Here is a 22,839-nt window from a genome sequence, read left to right on the forward strand (position 1 = left end):
TTATAAAATCGTATTATATAAAAAAGCAAAATATCATAATTTTCACTATGTGAAAAATTAAAATTTTGAATTTTCGAATCCTAATCGATCCTATATCCGATTTTTGAGTTCTTAATGGGACGTGTCAGTAGCATGAATGACCACGTACGTACGTCCAAATCCACAAGCCTTCCCCCCAAAGTTTCCCTCTCTTTTGCTCTTCCCCTGTCCTCGGTAACCAAACCGTCGACAGAATTGCCTGTACCAGAGGAAAAGCCCGTTTCCAATCCTCCAAAATCCGGCCAAGAAACTGCACGATGACCACAAACCCACCACCAACAATGGTTCAACCAGGAAGAATAAGGGTACTAAAACCCGGGTCAAATCCAAATGGAGCAGTGGTATATTGGATGTTTAGGGATCAAAGGGTGAAGGATAATTGGGCATTAGTTCATGCCGTTGATGAAGCCAACAAGAGAAACGCTCCAGTAGCAGTTGCATTCAACTTATTTGATATGTTTAAAGGTGCAAATGCAAGACATTTAGGGTTTATGTTGAGAGGTTTGAAGCATTTGCAAGCCTCTTTGTATAATTCCCTTCATATTCCTTTCTTCCTTTTTCAGGTCTTTTTCATCTCCTCTTTTTTTTTTTAGAAAAAAAATTTGTTCCTTTAATATATTTTTTAGAATTTTGTTTAATTCATTAGTATAATCATATTACAGTTCGGAATTTTGAAGATTTTAGCACTCTTTAGTTTTTGTCAAGGAAAAGTGGAAAATTGAATTGTGTCGATGATGAGTAAAAGAGCGAAAAAATTTAAATGAGATTTAATAAAGTGGTGGGACTTCTTTATGAAATCAAATGTAGCATAACTGCAAAATAATTGGAAAATGCAGCAAACGTAAGATGAAATGTTACTGAAATGAAAGTGTTTAGGATAGTTTTGGTGAAGATTAATAAGCAGAGCACAATAACAATGGAGGCAACAAAGAACACACAAGTTTATGAGGTATCTTAGATACCTCACCCTCAACTTTAATATCATTAATGAACTCAACAATACATCCATGAACTAAACCTACACACTCTTGAGAACAAGCTTTCAAGATAAAGATCTCACCTTTGATGGAGATCACCCTCAAATACTATGTATTAGCTTCCCTATCTTATCCCCAATACTTATTTGGACCTATATATAGGCCTACAAATCAACTTCATAACCCTAGGACAAGTCACTACTTGTTCCGCAAGAAAACGACCCACGAAAAGAAACCCTCTGCCCCTGACCAGGTCGCTTGAACGAGTAGATCAAGTGCTTGAATGAGGGACTGTAGTCAATCCTTTACTGACTTCTTGTGCGTATGTGTCTCATTCAAGGCACCCTTCTTCACTTACCTTCCCCTCGTTCAAGGCAGTCCAAATTCAATTTCTTGATCACTTCATGGAGTGATCCAAACCTCAATTTTTCATATCCCATACCACTCACATCTTCTTTCTCCTAAGTGCAAGACATGGCATGGGCGATTAGATGAGCAAACATCAAAGTCATCTCCAACATTAGGGATATTGGCACTTCAACAGTTATAAAATCATTGATGTAGGAAAATTACTAGAATGAATGAAGGGGTATATTAATTTCATATCAAACAAAGAGTGGAACATTGACAAGCTAATGTCACATGATTTACTAATCCACCAGCAAATCGCAAATCAAAAAAGCAAAATATGGTCTGATATGGGTTATATTAGTGTAATTTTTAGCAAATCACGAGTTTAGAAAGCAAATCAAGCGAATTATGTTACATTGTGACGAACATGTAACTTTGTTGATTGAATTGCAATTATTTATGAGCACCTGTTGAATTGAACCAACATGAGCCATTGTTTTTAGTGCAATTTCTTTCAGTTTCATTATATTTCAAGAAAAAATGTCTTTGATATGTGTAGGGAGAAGCTATAGAGACAATACCAAAGTTTTTGATAGAATGTGGGGCCTCTCTGTTGGTTACTGATTTTACACCTTTGAGGGAAATTCGGAAGTATAAGGAAGAAATTTGTAAGAAAGTGGGTGATTCAGTGTCTGTACATGAAGTTGATGCACACAATGTGGTTCCAGTTTGGGAAGCATCTAGCAAGTTGGAGTATGGGGCGAGGACAATTAGGAGCAAAATTAATAAGTTACTTCCTACTTATTTGATTGATTATCCTACTCTTCAATCTCCAAATCAAAGATGGGCTTTTACACCTCCGGACATACATTGGGATAAGCTTATTCAAGAATGTCTTAAGTATGATTTCTCTCCATATGGATGTGGTTGTGTCAGTAATACTTCATTCATAATATTTGGTTTTATTGGGTTTGTTAATCAGGGTTGGGGCCTTGGGGGTCTAAATTCATAGGGTTTCTTAGTTAGATGTGGTTAAAGATTTATATTAATCTGTTTTTGGATTATAATTGACAATATGTAAAATGACCAACTAATTTATGTACACTTATTACTTATACCAACAGTTAATCTTAAACAACCTTGTTATCATTAACAAGGATAAGGTGATGTAAACCTAATTCCTAAGCTCCACTTATAGGTGGTATTAAACGGTTGTAATGAGAATGAAAACTAGTATAATTTTGGTTGAAAAATCTCTTGCTACCTTGATGGTCATGCTTGTCCAACTTCAATCATCTCATTTTCTGCATAAATTTCATTTCAATGCATTATCATTGGGAGATGTGGTATTAGGTGGCAATGGAAATTTGTAAACAAAAAATAAATTTTTTGTGATTAAACTTTCATTACCATGGGAATGACATAGAACTTTTGATGAAATTTTACGCTATAAATCATTCTCATTATCACCGTTTAATACCACCTACCAAACAGGCCATTAATGGGATTAGGGGTAATGAAAGGTTGTTCATGTTACAAATTGTAATATATGGATGGTAGTAAACACTACAGGGGATGATTGGTCCTGTGCTTCTTTTCTAGTTTTGCTTTGAGTAAGAATAGAAATTAACATTAATTTTTATTAGAAAGGGTGCAGGAGTGTCTGAAATTGATTGGTGTGAACCTGGTGAAACTGCTGCATTAGACGTCTTGATGGGTAACCAGAACGGGTTTTTGACGAAAAGGTTGAAAAACTATGCTACTGATCGTAATAACCCATTGAAACCAAGAGCTTTATCTGGTCTCTCTCCATACTTGCATTTTGGCCAAATATCTGCTCAACGTTGTGCCTTTGAGGCCCGTAATGTCCGCAAAGTTGCTCCCGAGGTTTGTCCCTTTGCATTTAAGAGTTTCACAATTGAGTTAGATTATATGCTTATAAAGTATTTTATTCTCTTTGATCTTGAAGGCAGTTGATGCATTCTTGGAAGAATTAATCGTACGTAGAGAACTTGCCGACAATTTCTGCTATTATCAACCTCACTATGACTCACTCATGGGGGCTTGGGAATGGGCACGCAACACATTGATGGATCATGCTTCTGATAAAAGGGAACACTTGTACACGTGAGTTGAAAAAAAGTCTCTTCGTTCATGTTGGCTTATCTTATTCAATCTATAGCCAGTATATAACTGAATGGAACTGCAGGAGAGAGCAATTGGAGAAGGCACAAACAGCAGATCAAGTAAGATCAGCAGTATCTCTGAAGAAGAATATTGAATTTCATATAAGCCATCAAAATTCGAATAAATGCACTTTTTTCTTCTACTCTTGGTAACTCATAATGTCAATTTAACTTGTTACATTACTTGCTACAATTTTCAGCTATGGAACGCTTCTCAGTTGGAGATGGTTCATTTTGGCAAGATGCACGGTTTTATGCGGCAAGTACCATTACTAACAGAACTTTTGGTGTATGTTGTTTGGTTTAGACGTGTTGGTATGTAGATACTGTAAATGCAGTCACTTTGAAGCTTGAGTCGGATACAACTTCGAGGAAAAAACATGATGAGACAAAAGTGTTCAAAACAGACCCAAAATTTACCCGACTTTGTAACCGAACCCGATTTTACCCGACTTCAAAAATGATTTACAATTAGGTAAAAACAATATGGACCCAAAACCGGTTTCAAACCGACCCGAAATACCCAACCCGAAATAAATCCGATGACCCGAATGCTCTTTGAAGATAGTGACTATCTGTACTTTGTTTCCCAGTTTCTTCTGGGAAGTATCTGGTACTTATCGAATCTTGTTTCCATGAAATGATAAACTGTGCGTCTTTTGGCAGTGTATCTCACAGGTAAGTCTATCTGATGAGGATTCCTCTGCTGTTAATAGGGTGAAACATAGTCCTGTAGGGAAAGAAATATAAGGTGGTTTAAGAAAGAAACAGGGTTGTTTCTGCAATGTTGACATTCATCGAGTTTTTTTAATTTTTCAACTGTTTCACTTTCCTTTCATCGATAGTTTCTTACTTACTATTTGTTTAAATACCGAAAAACCTTCCTTTATCATTAATCTTGTTACGCGTCACTTACGATAGTACTGAGTCTATGCAATTTGCTTTGACTCGATGTGTCTTGATATGCAGCATGTACTGGGCAAAAAAAATTTTGGAGTGGACTAATGGGCCTGAAGAAGCTCTTGCAATTGCTATCTACTTGAATGACAAGGCAATTCTTTGCATTACACTCCCAAATGATTGAAAATTATATTATGCTAACCAGTTTCACAAATTCTTATATGAAACGGTCTTACCGTGAGACGTGCCCCATACTTGGGTCACCTAGCCCAATTATAGAAACTTTTAGCTTATGGGCTTTTTGTTTTGTTGTTGTCTCACCGTGAGACGTTCTCTTAGAAAAATAGCTTAACCAGTTTTAACGTACAATTGTTTGATGTATGCAGTATGAAATAGATGGCAGAGATCCAAGTGGATATGTTGGCTGTATGTGGTCTATATGTGGAGTGCATGACCAGGTCTTTCTTATCCTTTCGTCGCCTATTTTCTTGCTTTTATATAACCATGGAAATCATAATGAGTTTTAAAAACTAAGTTTTATTCCTCGTATTTCATTAATTCATCTTTGGAGTACTACAGCTTTATTTTATGTTACTCAAACTTTTCATTTTGCTTTTATGTACCCGTTTCCTATCCTTGGTGCTTGGACATTGGTACGTCACTTAGACACTTCTCTTTAGGCGTAAAATTGAATATTTTGACTTATCTAACACTTGAACACATACTAGTATCCGACATCAATACCCAAGTCCAAGTAACATAGCGTATATTTATAATATTATATCTCATAAATAAGGAAACTGATTCTATACAAGATCCTAAAAAAAATAAGATGGAAAATAACAAGTTAAGCAAAAAAAAAAATAAAAAAACCCAATTTTATGCAACTTTCCTACAAATTGTTGGATTGCTCGCTTGTCGTGCTAAGTCGTTCCATGCCAAGTTTTATACCACATGTCAAACTAAAACAAATCTTGTCTTTTCTAGGGGTGGCGGGAACGTCCAGTATTCGGTAAAATCCGGTATATGAACTATGCGGGGTGCAAAAGAAAATTTAACGTTGATGCGTATATTGCTTACGTGAAGAGGTTAGTTGTCGAGACTAAGAAGAGAAAAGCCGAGGCTGGACTTTCTTCCGGTAGGGATAAAGAAACTCGTCGTGAAGCCTAATACTTGCTGCTGAGTGCTTGCATTTCCATGGAGGATGTTTTGCTTCCTATCTTAGGTTAGAACTTAGAATGTAGCTTTTGCTCTTTGGCAAAACATTGGTTTAGAGCTTTTTAGTAGGCTATTCAAATTACCATTGTTATCACAATGAATTTGGCATCCTCATTCTCCTGAGTAATGATTTATTGGTGAATTAGGATGATTTTGAATGATAAAGGTATTATGTTTGCTACTTTTTTTCTTCCAAATGTTAAGCTGTATTCTTAATGGAATGACTTACGGTAATGCTTGGATTTGGAATAGATATTTATGAAGGAAATATAAGTCAAACTAAGTAAATAAGGCTACTGAACTAGAAGAATAAGAGTATTATTGTCAAAGGAAATTATTGTTAAGTAATGGGGAAGAAAAAATCAAAAAATTAGTCTTCATTTTGGGATATATATTTATCCTAGCGGGATAGAGGGAAATATTGCTCTCATTTTTCCTCAAAATAAAGGTTAATCATCTTTTATTTTTCTACTCATATTATTATATTTTTATCCTTTTATCTCCCTTTCAAATTCACTTTCATTTGTATAGTTTGATTTAGTTCTCCTTTAAAGTTTAACTTACTCTCAATAAAAGCATTCCGTTAGAAGTAAATAATTTAGTGTGAAAGTTTCGCCTTCAATATGGGCTTATCATTGTTCCTTGTACGAGTGTAAAAAAATTTGTGAGATATTTTTATTTTCCTCACCATTGGGAGCAAATTTAGGGAAAAAGAATTCCCAATGTACAGTATTTTCGCGCCATTAGGAATGCTCAACTCAATAGTTTCATGACACATGGTGATCAGGCATGTGATTAGACCTGTGCATTGAGTCAGATACGGGCCAGTATTATGCTTAAATGAAAATGTATTGGATGGGGGCTTTGCAAAACCCATATTTTAGTTGAAAACAAATCATGTTGAAAACTCATTGTCACACTGATTTTCATAGCTACATCACACATTAAAAGATAATCTAAAGGTGAGATTATTTATAACAAATTGATAAAAGGTTAGATTATATATTAATTTTTCCTTGGATGTCATCTTTCAGTTTTTAACTTACTGCAAACAGCTGTTGGTGTATATAACTGACGGACCAATAAATTTCAAGAAAATAAGACGATATGTTCGAATTTTGTCACTACAAGAAAAACCATTTTTAGCAACAGTTAAAGTCGTTGCTAAAAATAGGTTTTTGTTGCTAAATATGTTTTTTACAACGACTTTAGTTGTTGCAGTTACAACCGCAGCTAAAAGTTTTAACGACTTTCGTGATTGCCAAAGTCTGATGTTTTTCGCAACGACTTTTATAGTTGCAAAAGATTTATCGTTGCAAATCCTCAAGTCTTTATTACAACTAAAAAAATCGTTGCTATTTGGCGACAACATATACCGCTATTAATACTCTATTTTTCGCAACAACTTTACTTGTTGCCAAAACTTTTGTATTTTTGGTAACAACATTCATCGTTGTTAAAAATCTATTTTTTACTTGCGGATTATAAGAATATAGACATTGAAATATATATATATATATATATATATATATATATATATATATATATATATATATATATATATATATATATATATATATATATATATATATATATATATATATATATATATATATATATATATATATATATATATATAAAACTGCACCAAGATAGGGTCCTTCGAACTCCTAGACTTGCCCACAATCAGCCTTCTCAATTGCAGTATGGTTGATTGATTCTCAATCACACGATAAGATCACTAAACAACCCAAGAAACCAATTCTTAGTCCTCTGGCCAGCCCTCAGTCTTCTCTTAATTGGCTTCACTCACCAATTAGAATGACTCCACACTCTTCCCTTTGAATTCCACTCAATACTCTAGATTGTTCCACAATCTAGAAAACATAAAGTATTCCACAGTTTCTTTTAGCGGCTGATGAATCAAAACAAACGCACACGCAAGGAAACAGAAGAAAGAAGAATTTCAACACTTAGAATATTTTGTAAAAAAAATCAAATCTGTATATCAAGAATGAATTCTAAAGATGAATTATGAATCCCTTTTACACTAGAGCCTATGCCTATCTATAGATTTTTGGTGGACAAAAGGCGGGAAACAACGAGGAACCTGAACATCAGGTTTTAAAAAACAAGAAAAAAACAACTAAGATTTTACACGAGTTTTTCAGGACGCATTGTCCTGACTCTTTCATCCTGCAGGGTCTTTTGCTCTTCCTGTAGGGACTTCTTTTCATCATGCAGGGTCTTCTGCTCATCCTACAGGGACTTCTTCGACCTGCAGGATTGTTTTAAATCCTTCAGTTTGTGGCCCATGCAACTTGCTCCAGTCCTGCCTGAATTCTTTGTCATATTTACATGGCAAGGTGTCACTTCCAGCCCATGACTCACAGTCCATCACCCTGCTTGGCTCAATGTTCGTTCCCAGGATGACTAGTAGATACTTATGCGTCCTGTTTCTGCTGCTGTTGGGTTAACCGTTTGTGCGTCCTGCTGAAGTTATTACAGGACCTGCTGGTACTGGATTCTTCTCCTGAGCTGTTGTTCATCCTGCTGGAACTGTTACAGGATCTGCTGATGCTGTTTTCTCGTTCTGAACCATTAATTGTTTCAACACATGTTCAATAACCAACTATATAAATTTATCTAAACCAATATCAAATATCTAATATCGCCATTATATTTAAATATTGAAATAAAGTTAATTACAAAAGATGCATATTTCTACGACCACGTATTAAGTAAATGTACATGATGTCGATGTTAAAAACTAGCTAATCATAACCAACTATGTCATTACGAATTATTTATTTAGTTTTAACAATAAAATATTTTGTTGCTAAAAATTTGGGTTAAACGGGGAAAATATTTTAAGTGGTGGCAAGTTAATTTTATTTATGGCGACGATTATTTAGCAACAACATTGAATTTTGCAACAATTTGTATTTTTCGCAACGACAAAAATATGGTCGTTGCTAAAACTTGTTGCTAAAAATGAATTTTCTTGTAGTGGGTTGAAGCACATTAAAATCAAAAGAACTGGACCAGTAAGTATATTAATGTCTAACACATAAATGTTACATAGTAGTATATAAATTATGATAAGATGCCAAAAAAGACATGTATTATAGCACAAACAAAAGAGTTCATCTAAAAGACTAGCCTTTAGATGAGAGAATCCATTTGCCTATAAACACTACACCAATTTCATTTTACAATCGATGTGGGACAAGTCTCATACCTTGCAATGGACCATAAAAATCGACCCCCATAAGGCCAACGTCCTTGTTGGATCACGACTGCATTGGATCACGATTATGCTGGGTTACGGCTGGCTCCTCCAGGCCAACCACTCCGCAAGCCACCCACTCCGAGTCCGGCTTTGATACCATTGTTATAGGACAAACAGGAGAGCTCAGCCAAAAGACTAACCTATTAGGTGAGAGCCCTTTTGCCTATAAACTCCACACCAATTACATTTTACAACCAATGTGGAACAAGTCTCGTACCTTGCAATGGACCATAACAATATGCATATGAAAGCTAAGCATTCAAAAGAACTGGACTCCATTACTTTTTGGAAAAGAACACCTCAACTTCAACATCATTTAATAACACTCCCTCCGTTCTCTAATGAAGTTTCCACAAGGAATGTTCACAGGAATTAAGAAAAATTAAATATTTTAGATAGTAAATATATTATTTAATTGAACAATAAGTATGATTGGAGAAAAGTAGGGACCATAAACATTAAAAAAAATATTAAAAGAAAATTAGTGGAAAAAATATGGGGACCATAACTAATAGAAAATTATTTTATAAAGTTAGTGAGAAACACGTGGGGATCATAAAGAATATAAAAATATTAAAATGAAGTTAGTGGAAGATATATAGGGTCCATAAGCATTATAAAAATAATAAAGTAAGGATGAATAAGGTTATTTTTGTCCAAAATTTGATATAAATATAAAGATTCTTTATGGAAACAACAAATGGAACACCCTAAAATGGCAAATGAGAACTTCTTTAAAGAACGGAGAGAGTATTAGTGAAGTCCCATTTACGGCCTAACTCAATAATGTAACAGCTAGCCTCTTGAGAGACCGTCTCTTTGAGAGATGTATCTCAAGCCCAGCCTATTAAACATTAATGGCTACTTACCGTATTCTTAATGCCTACTTACCGTATCCTTAATACTTACGTATCGTATCTTTAATGTCTACTTTCAATATTTTAAATGTCTATTTACATCATTCTTAATATCTACTCACAATATTTTGAAAAAATATATAATAGGTCGATCCAATTGAAAATAATCTCTCAAAAAAACCGTCTCTCACAAGAATTTGTGATGATGTAAATAAAGAATCCGTTTGAGGCCCAACCCATGTAAAACCTACAAAGTAAAGGGTTAGATCAGCCCTCGACACTTTGCACAAGTTTTCATGTGATCAGTTAAATCGAAGCTATTGACTTAAATGTTCAGTGCAAAATACTCTAATTATAAATGTGTTTAGTATTTCAATGATATTTTTTATTGGACTCAAGTAAATATGATGAATTCAAACATTGCAAAATGTTGTTTTGATCTCTTACTCTCGGCTTCTAGTAATCATCAAATCATCATGAATCATTCTCGAGGCTTTCCAATAATCATATCCAATGTCCAACATGTCCATTGCACACCATAAGTCTTGAAAAAGAGCCATTTTTTTTTTAATCTATGGAGAGCATTTTGTAGAAAAAATATACTCCTTTTGTTCCTTAAAAAAGTTTTCATTTCTTATTTTGGATATTTTATTTGTTGTTCTCATAAAAAATCTCTCTATTTATGTCACAAATTTTGGACAAAAATATCTTTATTCATCCTCACTTTAATATTTTTATAATCCTTATGAACCTTACAAATCTTCTACTAAATTCATTTTAATATTTTTATATTCTTTATGATCCTCACATGTTTATTAACTTGTTGTGTGAAAAAGAAAAAGGTCCAATCATTAATACATCCTTATTACTTGCACCTTTTCCTTTTTCACATCATTCAATGTACATTTTCAATCATTAAAATCTCTAATTATGCAAATTCAAAATCTTGAAAGTAAAACATAATGAATTTTGAATCGAGATATTTCAAATAAGATATCATATGTCAATATTTTAACTTATAATTAGTGACAATAAGGAAGTCAATTTGGGGCTATAAATATTGTCAAACAAGTTTAATATTCATTTGGATTGTTTAGTGGATTGAGTTTAGAATAGATTCAAAACGGGTGAGTCTTAAATGAATCTAGAGAGCGGATATAGGTCGAGGTCTAGGACTGCAGACCTTAAACCTAAACTAAAATCATTTATTTTTTGTGGATGTAGATCTAGACCCTTAAAATATAAAATTAAACTCATTTTTAAAATTAAGAACAATTTAGAGCGAGTCCAATATAAAGCAATCAATACTGGAGATTATACACAGAATCATTATAAGATAGTAGAAGTGCTATTGTATACTGCTAGCATTCTATACCATAAAAAAGAAGACATGGGAATTGGGAAGGTTCATATCAAAAGTAAATACTTTTTCCCTTCCATTATACTTGCTATATTTTACTTTTTACGCATTTCAATGTGTTATTTTGTTTATTTACATCTTGAATTATACAAATTTAAAAATTATAAAAAGTTAATATTATGAAAGTATACGATTAGACGATTCAAACAAGATCCCACTTGACTATATTATTACTTACACATTAGTCGCAATATATAAAATAAGCTTGAACGATGAATAGTGCACATAATCGAAATGTAGCGAGTATTTCTGAACGGAAGAAGTAGTACCAAAATTATAAAACCACTATAAGAGAAGTTGAATAATTTATAAAGGTAAATTCTTAAGACCGTCTACGATGAAACTAAGACGTCTTGATTTATAAATTATAGTCGCAAAGAGAACCAAATCAAGGTTCAGATAAAAGTAACAAGAGCAAAAACTTTTGTGAGTCTGATCTGTTCCAAGGAGTTCAAGAAAGCAATGACTTGGTTGAAGATCTATGCAATCAAGGAGGCAATCAAGGAAGCAATGACTTAGCTAATGATCATCAAGAGGATGCAGAAATGATTCAAGCCCAACACTACAAAATACACGGTTTATGCACACATGGTGCACGTGTGAGTATACAGCTGCAAGGTCCTATATAGATTCTGTTTTATGACAGAATTTAAGTTAGTTGTTCATTTTGTATAGCTGACATTTGACCCTTTAGAGTTTAGACTAGCCGTTATTTCCCTTATTGTTTCTTGCCTTTTAAGGTTAGATAAACTATATGTACATAGCCTCAATCATTGTAATACGTTGAAGTTTGTTTTCAGAAAAATCAAAACTGTTGTTTTGTCTTTCAATTGCTGTGCAATTGGGTTACTAAGGATCAGTCTATACTCCAAGTTTATCTGTGTTCTTGAGTTCAAAGACAAGACACATTGTTCCTTTTCCCATTGAACAATTAATCTCTCCATTGTAGATCAAAGGAGGAACACAGGTTTGGATTGAGTGAAGCATGGTAGTCCAGTTCACCAAGAAGATCAGTGTGCATCAGTTCTTGGCATTCAAGTTTTCTGCTCTTCAATCCAATTCTGTGGGTTGAATTTGAGACCAACATTCAAGATTGGATCACAAAGTTTAGGTCATTCATAAATTATAACCATTAAGTTTAATATTTACGAGTTATAGCCGTTATAAATCAATAAGTGCAACTATTATAATGATACCAGATTTCGGTCACTGGTATTACAAATGACATTTGACTAACCTCAAGAAGTTCAACAATTAATCGCGTTCCAATATATTAATTGAGAAATACCCAATTTATATGATCCAGAACAAAATTAGGAGATTGCCTCAATACCCAATTCATATGATCAAGAAAAAAGTAGGAGATTGCCTCGATAAAACAAAGTTTTTCATCATAGGTAGAATGACTTTTCGGTCAGATGAAAATCCATAGTAAACTCATAACCACAGTTGTAATAGTTACAATAGTTACACTTTTTAATTTATAACGACTATAATTCATAAAATTTAAACTTTGTAATTGTAATTTGTAAATAATCTAAATTTTACAACTATAATTTATAAATAATTTAAAAAAATTTCGACCATCCTCAAATACTAATGAACCAATATGTAAAGGGGTGAATAATGAAAAGAGCAATCCCTTTCCTTTTTACAAAGTCACAAAGTAAAGAAAAAAAAAACCCAACGAAATAAAGCCAAATTATTACATTGACTCCCCCCCCCCCCCACACTAAAACCCAATAACTAAACACCAAAATGTTTAACCCATCCTTCCTATTTGACTCCTCAAAAATTTTTCAACCATCCTTGACCTACTACTTATTGTCACTCTATCTTTGGTCAATCCCAATATACTCCGTCGTCTCTAAAAAGCAACAAACCCATATTTTGGGTCAACTTCACAAATTAATGTTGGCAAAAACTATTGGACATTAAAATGTTTCGGTAAAAATCATTTCTTTATTATTGGTTGTTTATAGAAAAAAAAACGTTCATAAAAAGTTAAATATGAATGAAATAATTTTTTGAATTTAGCTTAAATTTAGTTTTCAGCTTGTAAATGCTACTCCACGTCTAAATAAAAGTATTTGACTTTTAACACTATTTATCCAATTACTTTTAACTTATAGAAGTATTTTATTCTTAATTTATAAGTTATAATATACTTAAATAAGATCTTTTGATTCGTATTTTTATGCAAACATCATTAATATTAACTTTTTACAATTTTTAATTATGCACAATTAAAAATATTAATAATAAAAGTATTAGAATGAATGACATAGAATATTAAACAAATACTTATTTTAACTATTTCACCAACAAAAATCAAAACAAAAAATCAGTGAATAGCCCATAAATATTATTAAGTTAAAATATACTCTAATATCAACATACCAACAAAACCAAACTTTTTATTAGTATATTTTTGGAATATTTAATTTTACCATACATGATAATAAATAGTGATGACAACCCAATCATATTATAATCACATACCATTACCATTAAAAACACTAATTACTATTATAATACCTGCTAATCACCTTGCTCTTCACCACATTATCATAAACAAAGAACCCTGGTGCCACCATTATCTTCACCATTGTTGGTATCAATTTCTTCGCCTTATCTCCACCCATATCCTCCATATACACCGGGTCAAATTGGGCCCCTTTTTCGACCCGGTATATCGTCAACCTCGGATGAACGGAATTTGACAAAAGATGAACCAACCAAACACCTTTCGAAGCCCCGAAAAAAGCTTGTAGCAGTTGTTCCGGCCATGCCCTGTTCCATCCCAACATACCCACAATTTCACTCATCTTTCGATCGCAAAATCTACTGAATTCTTCACTGAAATGCTTCGTTCCTTTATTCAATACCTCCTCCCATGCCAAATCTTTCAACGCATTATAGGCTGTATAATTCGCTTCGCATCGATCAATTGGGTTTAAAATCTGATCCATGGAGTTTTTCATAAACCCAGAACATTCAAAATCCTCGTAAAAAGCAGAATTCAATAACGCTTCTAAGTAAATCTGTAAACTCTTGTATTGATTGTTTGAAGAAGATGATGGTTTAAAATCATATGATTTCAAAACGGTTGATAATCTATCAAACACTTTAATCCCCATTAATTTCAACTGAGAACAAAGAAATTTGCTCAAAAATCTGATCGAGGATCGAGCTTCAGAAACTGAAACCAGAAAACTTTGAATGATGATGTCATGGTTGTTATGGTTTTGATGATTTGAGATACTCCAAGCTCTTCCCGGGCTAGAGAATTTGTTGTTCACCGGACTTTGTAATTGGGTCTGGTTACATATATCAAGCCCAGATTTGAGATTATGACAATAGATTTCAAGACGGTTAAGCTTCTTTTCAAGTTCAGACATGGAGTATTTGAGTTTAGAAGCTTCTAAAATAGCTTCATCTCTTCTTCTAGTAGCCTGAACAAGTTTATGAGAAAGTTCCGAAACTGCAATTCTCCAGTGTTCTTCCCTTTCTTGGACTGAAGAACATTCTGCCGCCGGAGAACGTGAAGGTTTAGGACTCCGGAGAGAAAGTCCGGCGATGAGGGATTTGAAAATACCATTAGGACTGGGTGACATGGAGGAGAGAGAAAGTTTTCGGACATGGTTATCAACGGGGACCACCATGACGGAGGTTTTTTCACGAGTTGTAGGACGACAGTTGTTGCAAGAGACGGTTCGATCGGAATAATATTCAGGGGGTTTACGGGATTTAGCCGCCGGTGTTTTACCCGGTTCATGAAGTGGAGTAGGATAGTGATGGTAATGGAAGATGGTATCAGTACAAGCAGAAGAACTTGCTACAGTACTTGGTGTTGTTGCCGATTCAAAACGGTGTCGTTCTTCGGTTTCTTCACTTTCATTCCCTTCCTGAATCTGCAAAAAAACTCAAAAAAAAAAAAACTCAAAAACCCAGAAATTAAAAATGGAAAAATGCAGAAATCATAAAATAAAATAAAGAGAAAATAAATTACAGGAGTGAAGAGGTGGGATCGAGAAGGGAGAGAAGGACTGATAGAGGAAGAAGAAGGAGGCGCCATTGATGAAGAAGAAGAAGGGATAATAGTATAGTTTGTTAGAGAGGAATAAGGGAGAAAGAGAGTATAGTAAATGGAGGAGTTTTTGTTTGTTTATGAAAACATTAAATATGATGGTTTTTGTAAAATGACAATTGGCGGTGAGAAATGGAAAACAGTAAAATGGAAGTTTGTAAATTGTAATGATGGGTTTGTGAAACAGAAAGCAGGTTCAGAATTAGCCGTAGCCGTTAGCATAGCTTCTTGCGTCGCAAATTTAATTGAAGTAATCCTTCCGCAATCCGTACCATTATTGACATTATTTATTATTTAAGTTTATGTTATATTTTACGATTAATGTGTAAGAAAAAATATATTTAAGTGGAATTTTTTTAAATCGTATAATCATATATTTTTATGATATTAGTTTTTTATAATATATAGATGTGCATAGTTTAATATATGATTTATCAAAATAACACATTGGATTGCGTAAAAAATCAAATGTAGAAAATACAATGGAACGGAGGAAGTAGAAATAAAGGTAATTTGTAATATTGATAAATTATTTTTATACGGAAGAATTTGATAAGATGAAGCCTTTAGGATTTTTTTTAATTTTCTTTACTTTATTGATATTTATTTTGTCTTTTTCTGATAATTTACAAATTATAATAATTGATTTAAAATTTTTAAATATTATTACTAGGGAGTTTGACATGTTGCTCTCTTTGGCATTGTAATCCTACTCAACTAACCAAGCCTGTCAAATAGATTATATCGGATTAGTTCGAATTTAGGTTTAGATTATATATAACATCATCATTATAATCACATTCGGTGTTTTTTATCCCCTAAAGTTTGCTACAACTGATATAAAAAAATCTCACATAAAAAAACCAATTGTACCAATCACAGAGTAAACGTCTTGTATGTTTGTGAGTGTAGAGGTGTCCATTGGGATATTTGGGCAGGTTTTGAATATAATATTTCAAATCAAGTTAGTTTTGACTTTTGAATATATGCATATATCTTGACAATCTAATTTGTTTATTACTGGGTCTATCTATTTGCTTAATCGTGTCAAAAGTATCAAACTAAATTCACTTATTTCAGGTTAGCTTTTGCTAGGCTTACAACTAACTACTTACAAGTTACAATTAAAGTTGTCTAAAAATGACGCTAATAAAGAAAATCGATCATTGATCCAGTTCGACCCAAATCAAGTCGTGTATAATAATCAAATTAGATTGTCAAGATATATACATATATTCAAAAGTCAAAACTAATCTGACTTGAAATATTATATTCAAAACCTGTCAAAACATCTCAATGTACATCTCTACACTCACAAACATAGAATACGTTTACTTTGTGATTGGTATAATTGGTTTTTTTTATGTGAGATTTTTTTATATCAGTTGTAGCGAACTCTATGGAATAAAACTAGTATTTTATTCGCTTAATCGATTATAGTGTTTTGGCAAAAAACTATTTTTAATATCCTAACAAAAACAAACAACTAATTAGTAATCCAACCATGCATTTATATTTAAGTATTATGAAGATTGTAACTTTCGAAAAGTAGAATTGTAACACAACATCAATTAGATTTACCAATTGAAATTTGAAATAAAATTAATTTTAAATTAAAAAATTCATAAATTACACGAGTATTCATTTAGTTACCGTAAAAAATGTATGTTTAGAGGTCGTTTTGCTGCCTCTAAATTTTCTTGGAATTTCTTGTTCCTAGGAAGGAAATAGAAGTACTTATTTGCATGATTGTTTGGCCGATAATTTTCTATAAGCACAAAAAATACATATTCTTCTACAAAATGTAGCAAAATTGATTACCAAAGGGCCTAGTAAACTCCACATTTTGGTGTCAATTTTAAATTTCAATGTTCGATCAAATTAAATAATACTCCCTCCGAACCAATTTAGATGTCCCATTTGCTTGGGTACGGTTATCAAGGATGGTGTGGGGTCCATTAAAAAGAGTAAGTAGTAAAGGGTAAGTAGTGAAGAGTAAGTAGTGAAGGCCCTGAAGGGTAGTTGGGTAAGTAAGGTATATGAGGGTATATTCGTAATTACTTGTGTGAACTAAGGATATTTAGGTAAAAAAAATTGACAAAAATAAAAATGGGACAACTAAAAAGACTTTGCCAAATAAGGAAATGGGACAACTAAATTGGTTCGGAGGGAGTATTTTATATTTTGATACTCCTAATAATTTGACAAAGATAGTAATTTTCAACGGTTATAAACTATTATAGAAATTTACTTTCTATGTGAACTAAATAAGCAATTATGAAACATGATCAAAAAGTATGTAAACAAGTTGTTAAGATTGTGATTAGTGATGATATATGTATTAGCAAAGTGGGATATGAAGTGAAATTTCATAGAGAAGATTATGAAAGTAGTGCAAAGAGTTGTTTAAAAAAGAAAGCACTTGTTAGTAATCATTTTGTTGCATAAAATGATATACAAAACAATTTTTATGGATAGGGAAAAGAAAAAGAAACCCATTTAAGTTGACTCAAGTCATCACAAGAGGTGCACTTTGGTCACATCATATAATTTGACTTATCAGATCGGATTAAAATTAAATTTTGTGTTTAAATTAATTAATTTTTATATTATTATAGATATAATTTAAAAATTGATTTAAAGTCGATTTAATTATACACTAGAATGAAATATATTTTGAACATCTTTTTTAGTTGGCAAGTGAATGAATTTTCTTTTAAGACAACATAAAATAATCATTTAAGAGTAAGCATTCATTTAGTTCACTTTGGATGAAACTTGGTTAATATAGAAAAAGTAATAAAAAATATGTTTGATGTAAAGTTATTCAAGGGTGAATATTTTTGCGTCCTAGACAACCAATTTCTCAAATCTTCAAGACTTCAAATTTAAATTTTTTAAAATGTTAAAATTGGAAGCTCAAATATTATATTTTGCAAATCTTGAAATTTGAAATATAAAGTTTAATAAATTATGTAGAATTTTAATGATAATGTAAAATGGATCAAATATGAAAATTTGAAAACTATACTTCAAGTATAAAGGTGTCATATATTATTGAATTTAAATACTAAATTCACATTTCCTATTTTCAAATGAGTTTTACATTGTCAAATACTATATATCTTAGAAGAATGTCATAGAAGGTGATCAAATTTTCCTACAAAACGAATAAGTGTTACTAACTCGTGGTGACATATATCGGTAAAGTCCTTCAAGTATCTGACTTTCAGATACTAAGTTTGATTTGAGAAAGAATTTAAATATAGACGTTAAATTTTAAAGATAAATCATGTGATAGTTCAATATGTTTGAATGACTTACCTTGATTAGCGTTTTTTAGGATTTTTATATGTATTTTTTTTTGAAAATTAACAAAATAATAAATCTATTTTATGATCTGATAATGGCTTAGTTTTTGATCTATTAATTGATGAAACAACCAACAAAGTTATTTGATAATTGACTATTAAGCCAACTAAAAAACTATCTATAAACCAAAATAAAAATTTTGTTAAAATAATTTTTTCCATTAGCTTTTCACTTGTTCACTTAATTATTTTCTCTAATAAATATCCAATAATAAAAATTAACATCTTAACAAGTTAAAAAAGTCAATGGCCAAACAAACTAAAATTACTTTGTTTCCATTAGGTGAGCTCGTTGTCATCCAAGCCTTGTTTCATAACGCTACTTACCTTTGACTAAAAAAAGAAGGTAACGAAAACTACAATACATTAAGTAGTACTTTACAATTAGGTATGCTTGTTATATTTGTAACGAAAACTACAATACATAAGAATATTTCAAATAAAACCAATGCTACTTAAGACGTACTTACAATAATATTGTAGTAAGGAATATTACACCGGCAGGCTGCAGCAACAGTTCTGATAATTAATTTGTTCATTAGGTTTGCAATTTTTATTTATTCTATTCTTATGTTCAAAGGGAGACACAAGAGGTAATTATCGTGTAAAATAAATACTACTTCCGTTGTTTATTTGTTTCGTATTTTTATTTAAGGAGGTGTAAATTAAATATAGTAATGAGTTGAACTCGAATTAAATTATACATGTTTAGACATTACTGTGAATAAAAGTTGAACTGTTTTCACCTTCATCTTTGATTTGAACTTGGATTTCATATCCTTTGTCTTTGTATGGACTCAGATTCTCAGACCTCCGACGAAGTTGGATTATGATTTTAAAAAAAATAATTCTTTACAATACGTAAATTGATATTAACAACTTTCAAATAAGTAGCTATTTGCCACTTCTACTTAAAATGAATATATTTATTGAACTTTTGTAAAAGATTATTATAACTCATTATATATAAAGTTGTGCATTCGAAATTTTGGATGTTCGAATGAGTTTTTGAGGATGATATTTTGAATTAGAATAATTTTGACTCTTGTGTGTACTTATTATTACTATATATCTTGTTAATCTTATTGTACATTATATCATGTTTGAGAACAATTATTTCATTTAAAAATTTGGAATTAGCTCAAATTGATTGTTTGGCAAATCAAAAATTTTCAAATTTAAATTTGGATAAAATTCCACCATTGTTTTTAAAGTAGTTAAAGTTGAGACTTTGAGAATGACTACCTAAACCTATTCTCAAATTCTTTATTAATGATTTCATAATTAAAATCTATAATTTAAAATGAAATACTTACTCTGAAATAAAATATTTACTCTCAAACTCTAGGTAATAATATTTAAATAGTCAAAACTTTATTTATGGATTTAGATAGGTTAAGCTTACATTTATATTGGACAGTCAATCCTTTTCTTCCATCAATTAAAGTTGTTTTATTTCATTAATCTAACTTTGCTTTATGATCAATTTTTTTTTTGTAAAACTCGATGATTGAACTTGATCAACTACGATTCTATGTATTCTAATTAATTGATGAGACTTTGTCATTGGATGGTCAATTCCTTCAACCATTAAGTAAATTGTACTCATTATATAGCTAACTAGTATATGTGTATGCACGCATTTATGTTAGTTTGATGATTTATATAATTTATATTTTAAAAATATTTTAAGTATTTATTTTTGAATTTCAAGAAGAATATATATTTTCAATTTCTTAAACTTCACTTAGTAATAGATAAATAAAAAATAAATGATAATATGTATTAAAATATTATAAGCAATAAATATATACACACTTGATATATAAAATTATTTTGCCATTTAAATAATAAGCAACCAATAAGATTATTCTATTTGTCAGACTCTAATAACATGACACTTGAGATTTTTCAACTCTTTTATAATATTGTGTGTCTAGATAGATTTCCATGTAAAACATGGAGTTAATAAATATTTACTTATATGAATATATTAATATTAATTTATAAAATTAATTCACTTAAAACATAAACTTAATCTTTAAATCTTTGTATTTGTTATAATAATGTATTTCGGTTGACAAACCGAAAAAATAATTTATTATACAATTATATTAAAACATATATGTGAAAAAATAGATAAAAATTACCATCAATCAATAAAATTTTAGCAAGTGATCATCTTTAAGCTATATTATATTAATGAAATCACCCAAGTAAATCAAGTAATGTACGTCAATAGTTTTTATTAAATTTTAATTGCGACAATTCTAACATATAATAGAATACTTTGTTTATTATAAAAAATTATTCTTTTTCTATGATCACATCATTGAAAGATTTTAGATTTTTTATTTGAAAAATTATATTTTAATCTAATTTGTAGATTTTTACCATGTATGAATATAAAACATTTTTAAAAGAATAGTAAAATATATAAACTGAATATAAAATATGATATAATTATATCACTCTTTAATTATCGCTCTTTACTTTCTTATTTACTTTTATCTTTATTTTTAGTTATTTGTACGTATTCTATTTATTCTATTTGTAAGTTGCAGAATTCTCTCTCTTTGAATACCTTTTCTCGAGCCGAGGGACTCTTTGACCGCACTCTCCTCCATGGGTATGAGCTGTCGTCTTTCTTCCCTCCCCAAACCCTAACCATAGTTTTCTATGAGCGGGATACACCTAGTACGATGATGATGATGATGATGATGATGAGTAAAATATATACACTGCATATAATATTTGATATAAATTTTGAGCTTAAGACTTAAGATTGTGTATATGAATATAGAAAATTAATTTATTTTATTTTTGTCTTTTTATGGTTTGGATGAGTTCTTAATAAAGAAAGCTTTAATTTTATTTAAGATTTGAGATAAAAAAAATTATAGGTTTAAGGAAATATATTTATACTCAATAAAAAAATATTATATTTTTATGAGTTAATTATTTCCTTAAATATCAAGTCAATTATCAAAAGTTTCCATGTCAACAATAGAAATAGGCGGGAAAATTTTTAATGAGAGCGTGACACGCGTACTAAGTCGTTTCTGCATTAGTATACTTTTATGATTGTCGGAGCTCTAATAACCTGACAAAATTGAAAAATTTAAACTCTTGTATCATCATCATCATCATACCCAGTGTATCCCGCTCATAGAAAACTATGGTCAGGGCTGGGGAGGGAAGAGAAACGGCGTTTCATACCCACATAGGAGAGTGCGGTCAAAGAGTCTCTTGGCTCAAGAAGAGTCTTCAAAAAGAGAGGAAACTGCAACTATCCGAAATTAATCTGTCATGTATAATATGTTCAATTTATAAAAGGATTTCATTTTATAAATCTTTTAATATTTTTAAAAATTTAAAAATATTAATGTTTTAATAATGTTTTTGAATATCATGTTATTATTTACCTAATTTAACATAGCTTTTGAATATGCTAATAAATTATACCCATTGTAAATTTACAATTATTTAAATTATTATTATTTCCTAAATTAATTTGTCATGTAATCAATAAGCAACCAATAAGATTATTCCATTTGTCGGAGCTATAATAAACTGACACTTGGAATTTTCCAACTCTTTTATAATATTGTATGATTTGAATATCATGTTATTATTTACCTAATTTAACATAGCTTTTGAATATGCTAATAAATTATACCCATTGTAAACTTATAATCATTTAAATTGTTGTTATTTCCTAAATTAATCTGTCATGTGATCAATAAGCAACCAATAAGATTATTCCATTTATCGGAGCTATAATAAACTGACACTTGAAATTTTCCAACTCTTTTATAATATTGTATGATTTGAATATCATGTTATTATTTACGTAATTTAACATAGCTTTTGAATATGCTAATAAATTATACCCATTGTAAACTTATAATTATATAAATTATTGTTATTTACTAAATTAATCTGTCACGTGATCAATAAACAACCAATAAGATTATTTCATTTGTCGGAGCTCTAATAAACTGACAATTGGAATTTTTCTAACTCTTTTATAATATTGAATGATATAACTTTGTTTATACAATTTTTGTAATACTCATGGATCGAATGATCAACTACAAGTCTATGATCTACTTCCTATTTAATTGATAAGACTTGG

The 22,839-nt window shown here is 31.0% G+C and overlaps 2 protein-coding genes across 2 annotated transcripts; one reads left to right on the forward strand and one right to left on the reverse strand.

Moving 5' to 3' along the window:
- The first annotated feature begins 66 nt into the window (after positions 1 to 66).
- Positions 67 to 5,905, forward strand: LOC130800503 (deoxyribodipyrimidine photo-lyase). The gene is made up of 9 exons (XM_057664082.1): positions 67 to 602; positions 1,927 to 2,267; positions 3,014 to 3,254; positions 3,337 to 3,494; positions 3,577 to 3,613; positions 3,754 to 3,812; positions 4,523 to 4,604; positions 4,840 to 4,911; positions 5,441 to 5,905. The coding sequence occupies exons 1-9, from the start codon at positions 297 to 299 to the stop codon at positions 5,621 to 5,623; spliced, it is 1,479 nt and encodes a 492-aa protein (XP_057520065.1). The 5' UTR covers positions 67 to 296; the 3' UTR covers positions 5,624 to 5,905.
- Positions 5,906 to 13,576: 7,671 nt separating this feature from the next.
- LOC130800504 (IRK-interacting protein) lies at positions 13,577 to 15,536 on the reverse strand. Its single transcript, XM_057664083.1, has 2 exons — positions 15,253 to 15,536; positions 13,577 to 15,154 (listed from the first exon to the last, which is right to left on the reverse strand). The coding sequence occupies exons 1-2, from the start codon at positions 15,316 to 15,318 to the stop codon at positions 13,760 to 13,762; spliced, it is 1,461 nt and encodes a 486-aa protein (XP_057520066.1). The 5' UTR covers positions 15,319 to 15,536; the 3' UTR covers positions 13,577 to 13,759.
- Positions 15,537 to 22,839: the final 7,303 nt, after the last annotated feature.

This window comes from Amaranthus tricolor, chromosome 14 (genome assembly GCF_026212465.1).
Source record: "Amaranthus tricolor cultivar Red isolate AtriRed21 chromosome 14, ASM2621246v1, whole genome shotgun sequence".
NCBI lineage: Eukaryota > Viridiplantae > Streptophyta > Magnoliopsida > Caryophyllales > Amaranthaceae > Amaranthus > Amaranthus tricolor.

Bases quoted from the DNA above. Each gene is read 5' to 3' on its own strand.
- LOC130800503 (XM_057664082.1), top strand. From the start codon at position 297: ATGACCACAAACCCACCACCAACAATGGTTCAACCAGGAAGAATAAGG. The intron at 603-1,926 runs GTCTTTTTCATC...TGATATGTGTAG, and splicing joins TTCCTTTCTTCCTTTTTCAG to GGAGAAGCTATAGAGACAAT. The intron at 2,268-3,013 runs GTATGATTTCTC...AATTTTTATTAG, and splicing joins CTTATTCAAGAATGTCTTAA to AAAGGGTGCAGGAGTGTCTG.
- LOC130800504 (XM_057664083.1), bottom strand. From the start codon at position 15,318: ATGGCGCCTCCTTCTTCTTCCTCTATCAGTCCTTCTCTCCCTTCTCGA. The intron at 15,155-15,252 runs GTAATTTATTTT...GTTTTTTTGCAG, and splicing joins GATCCCACCTCTTCACTCCT to ATTCAGGAAGGGAATGAAAG.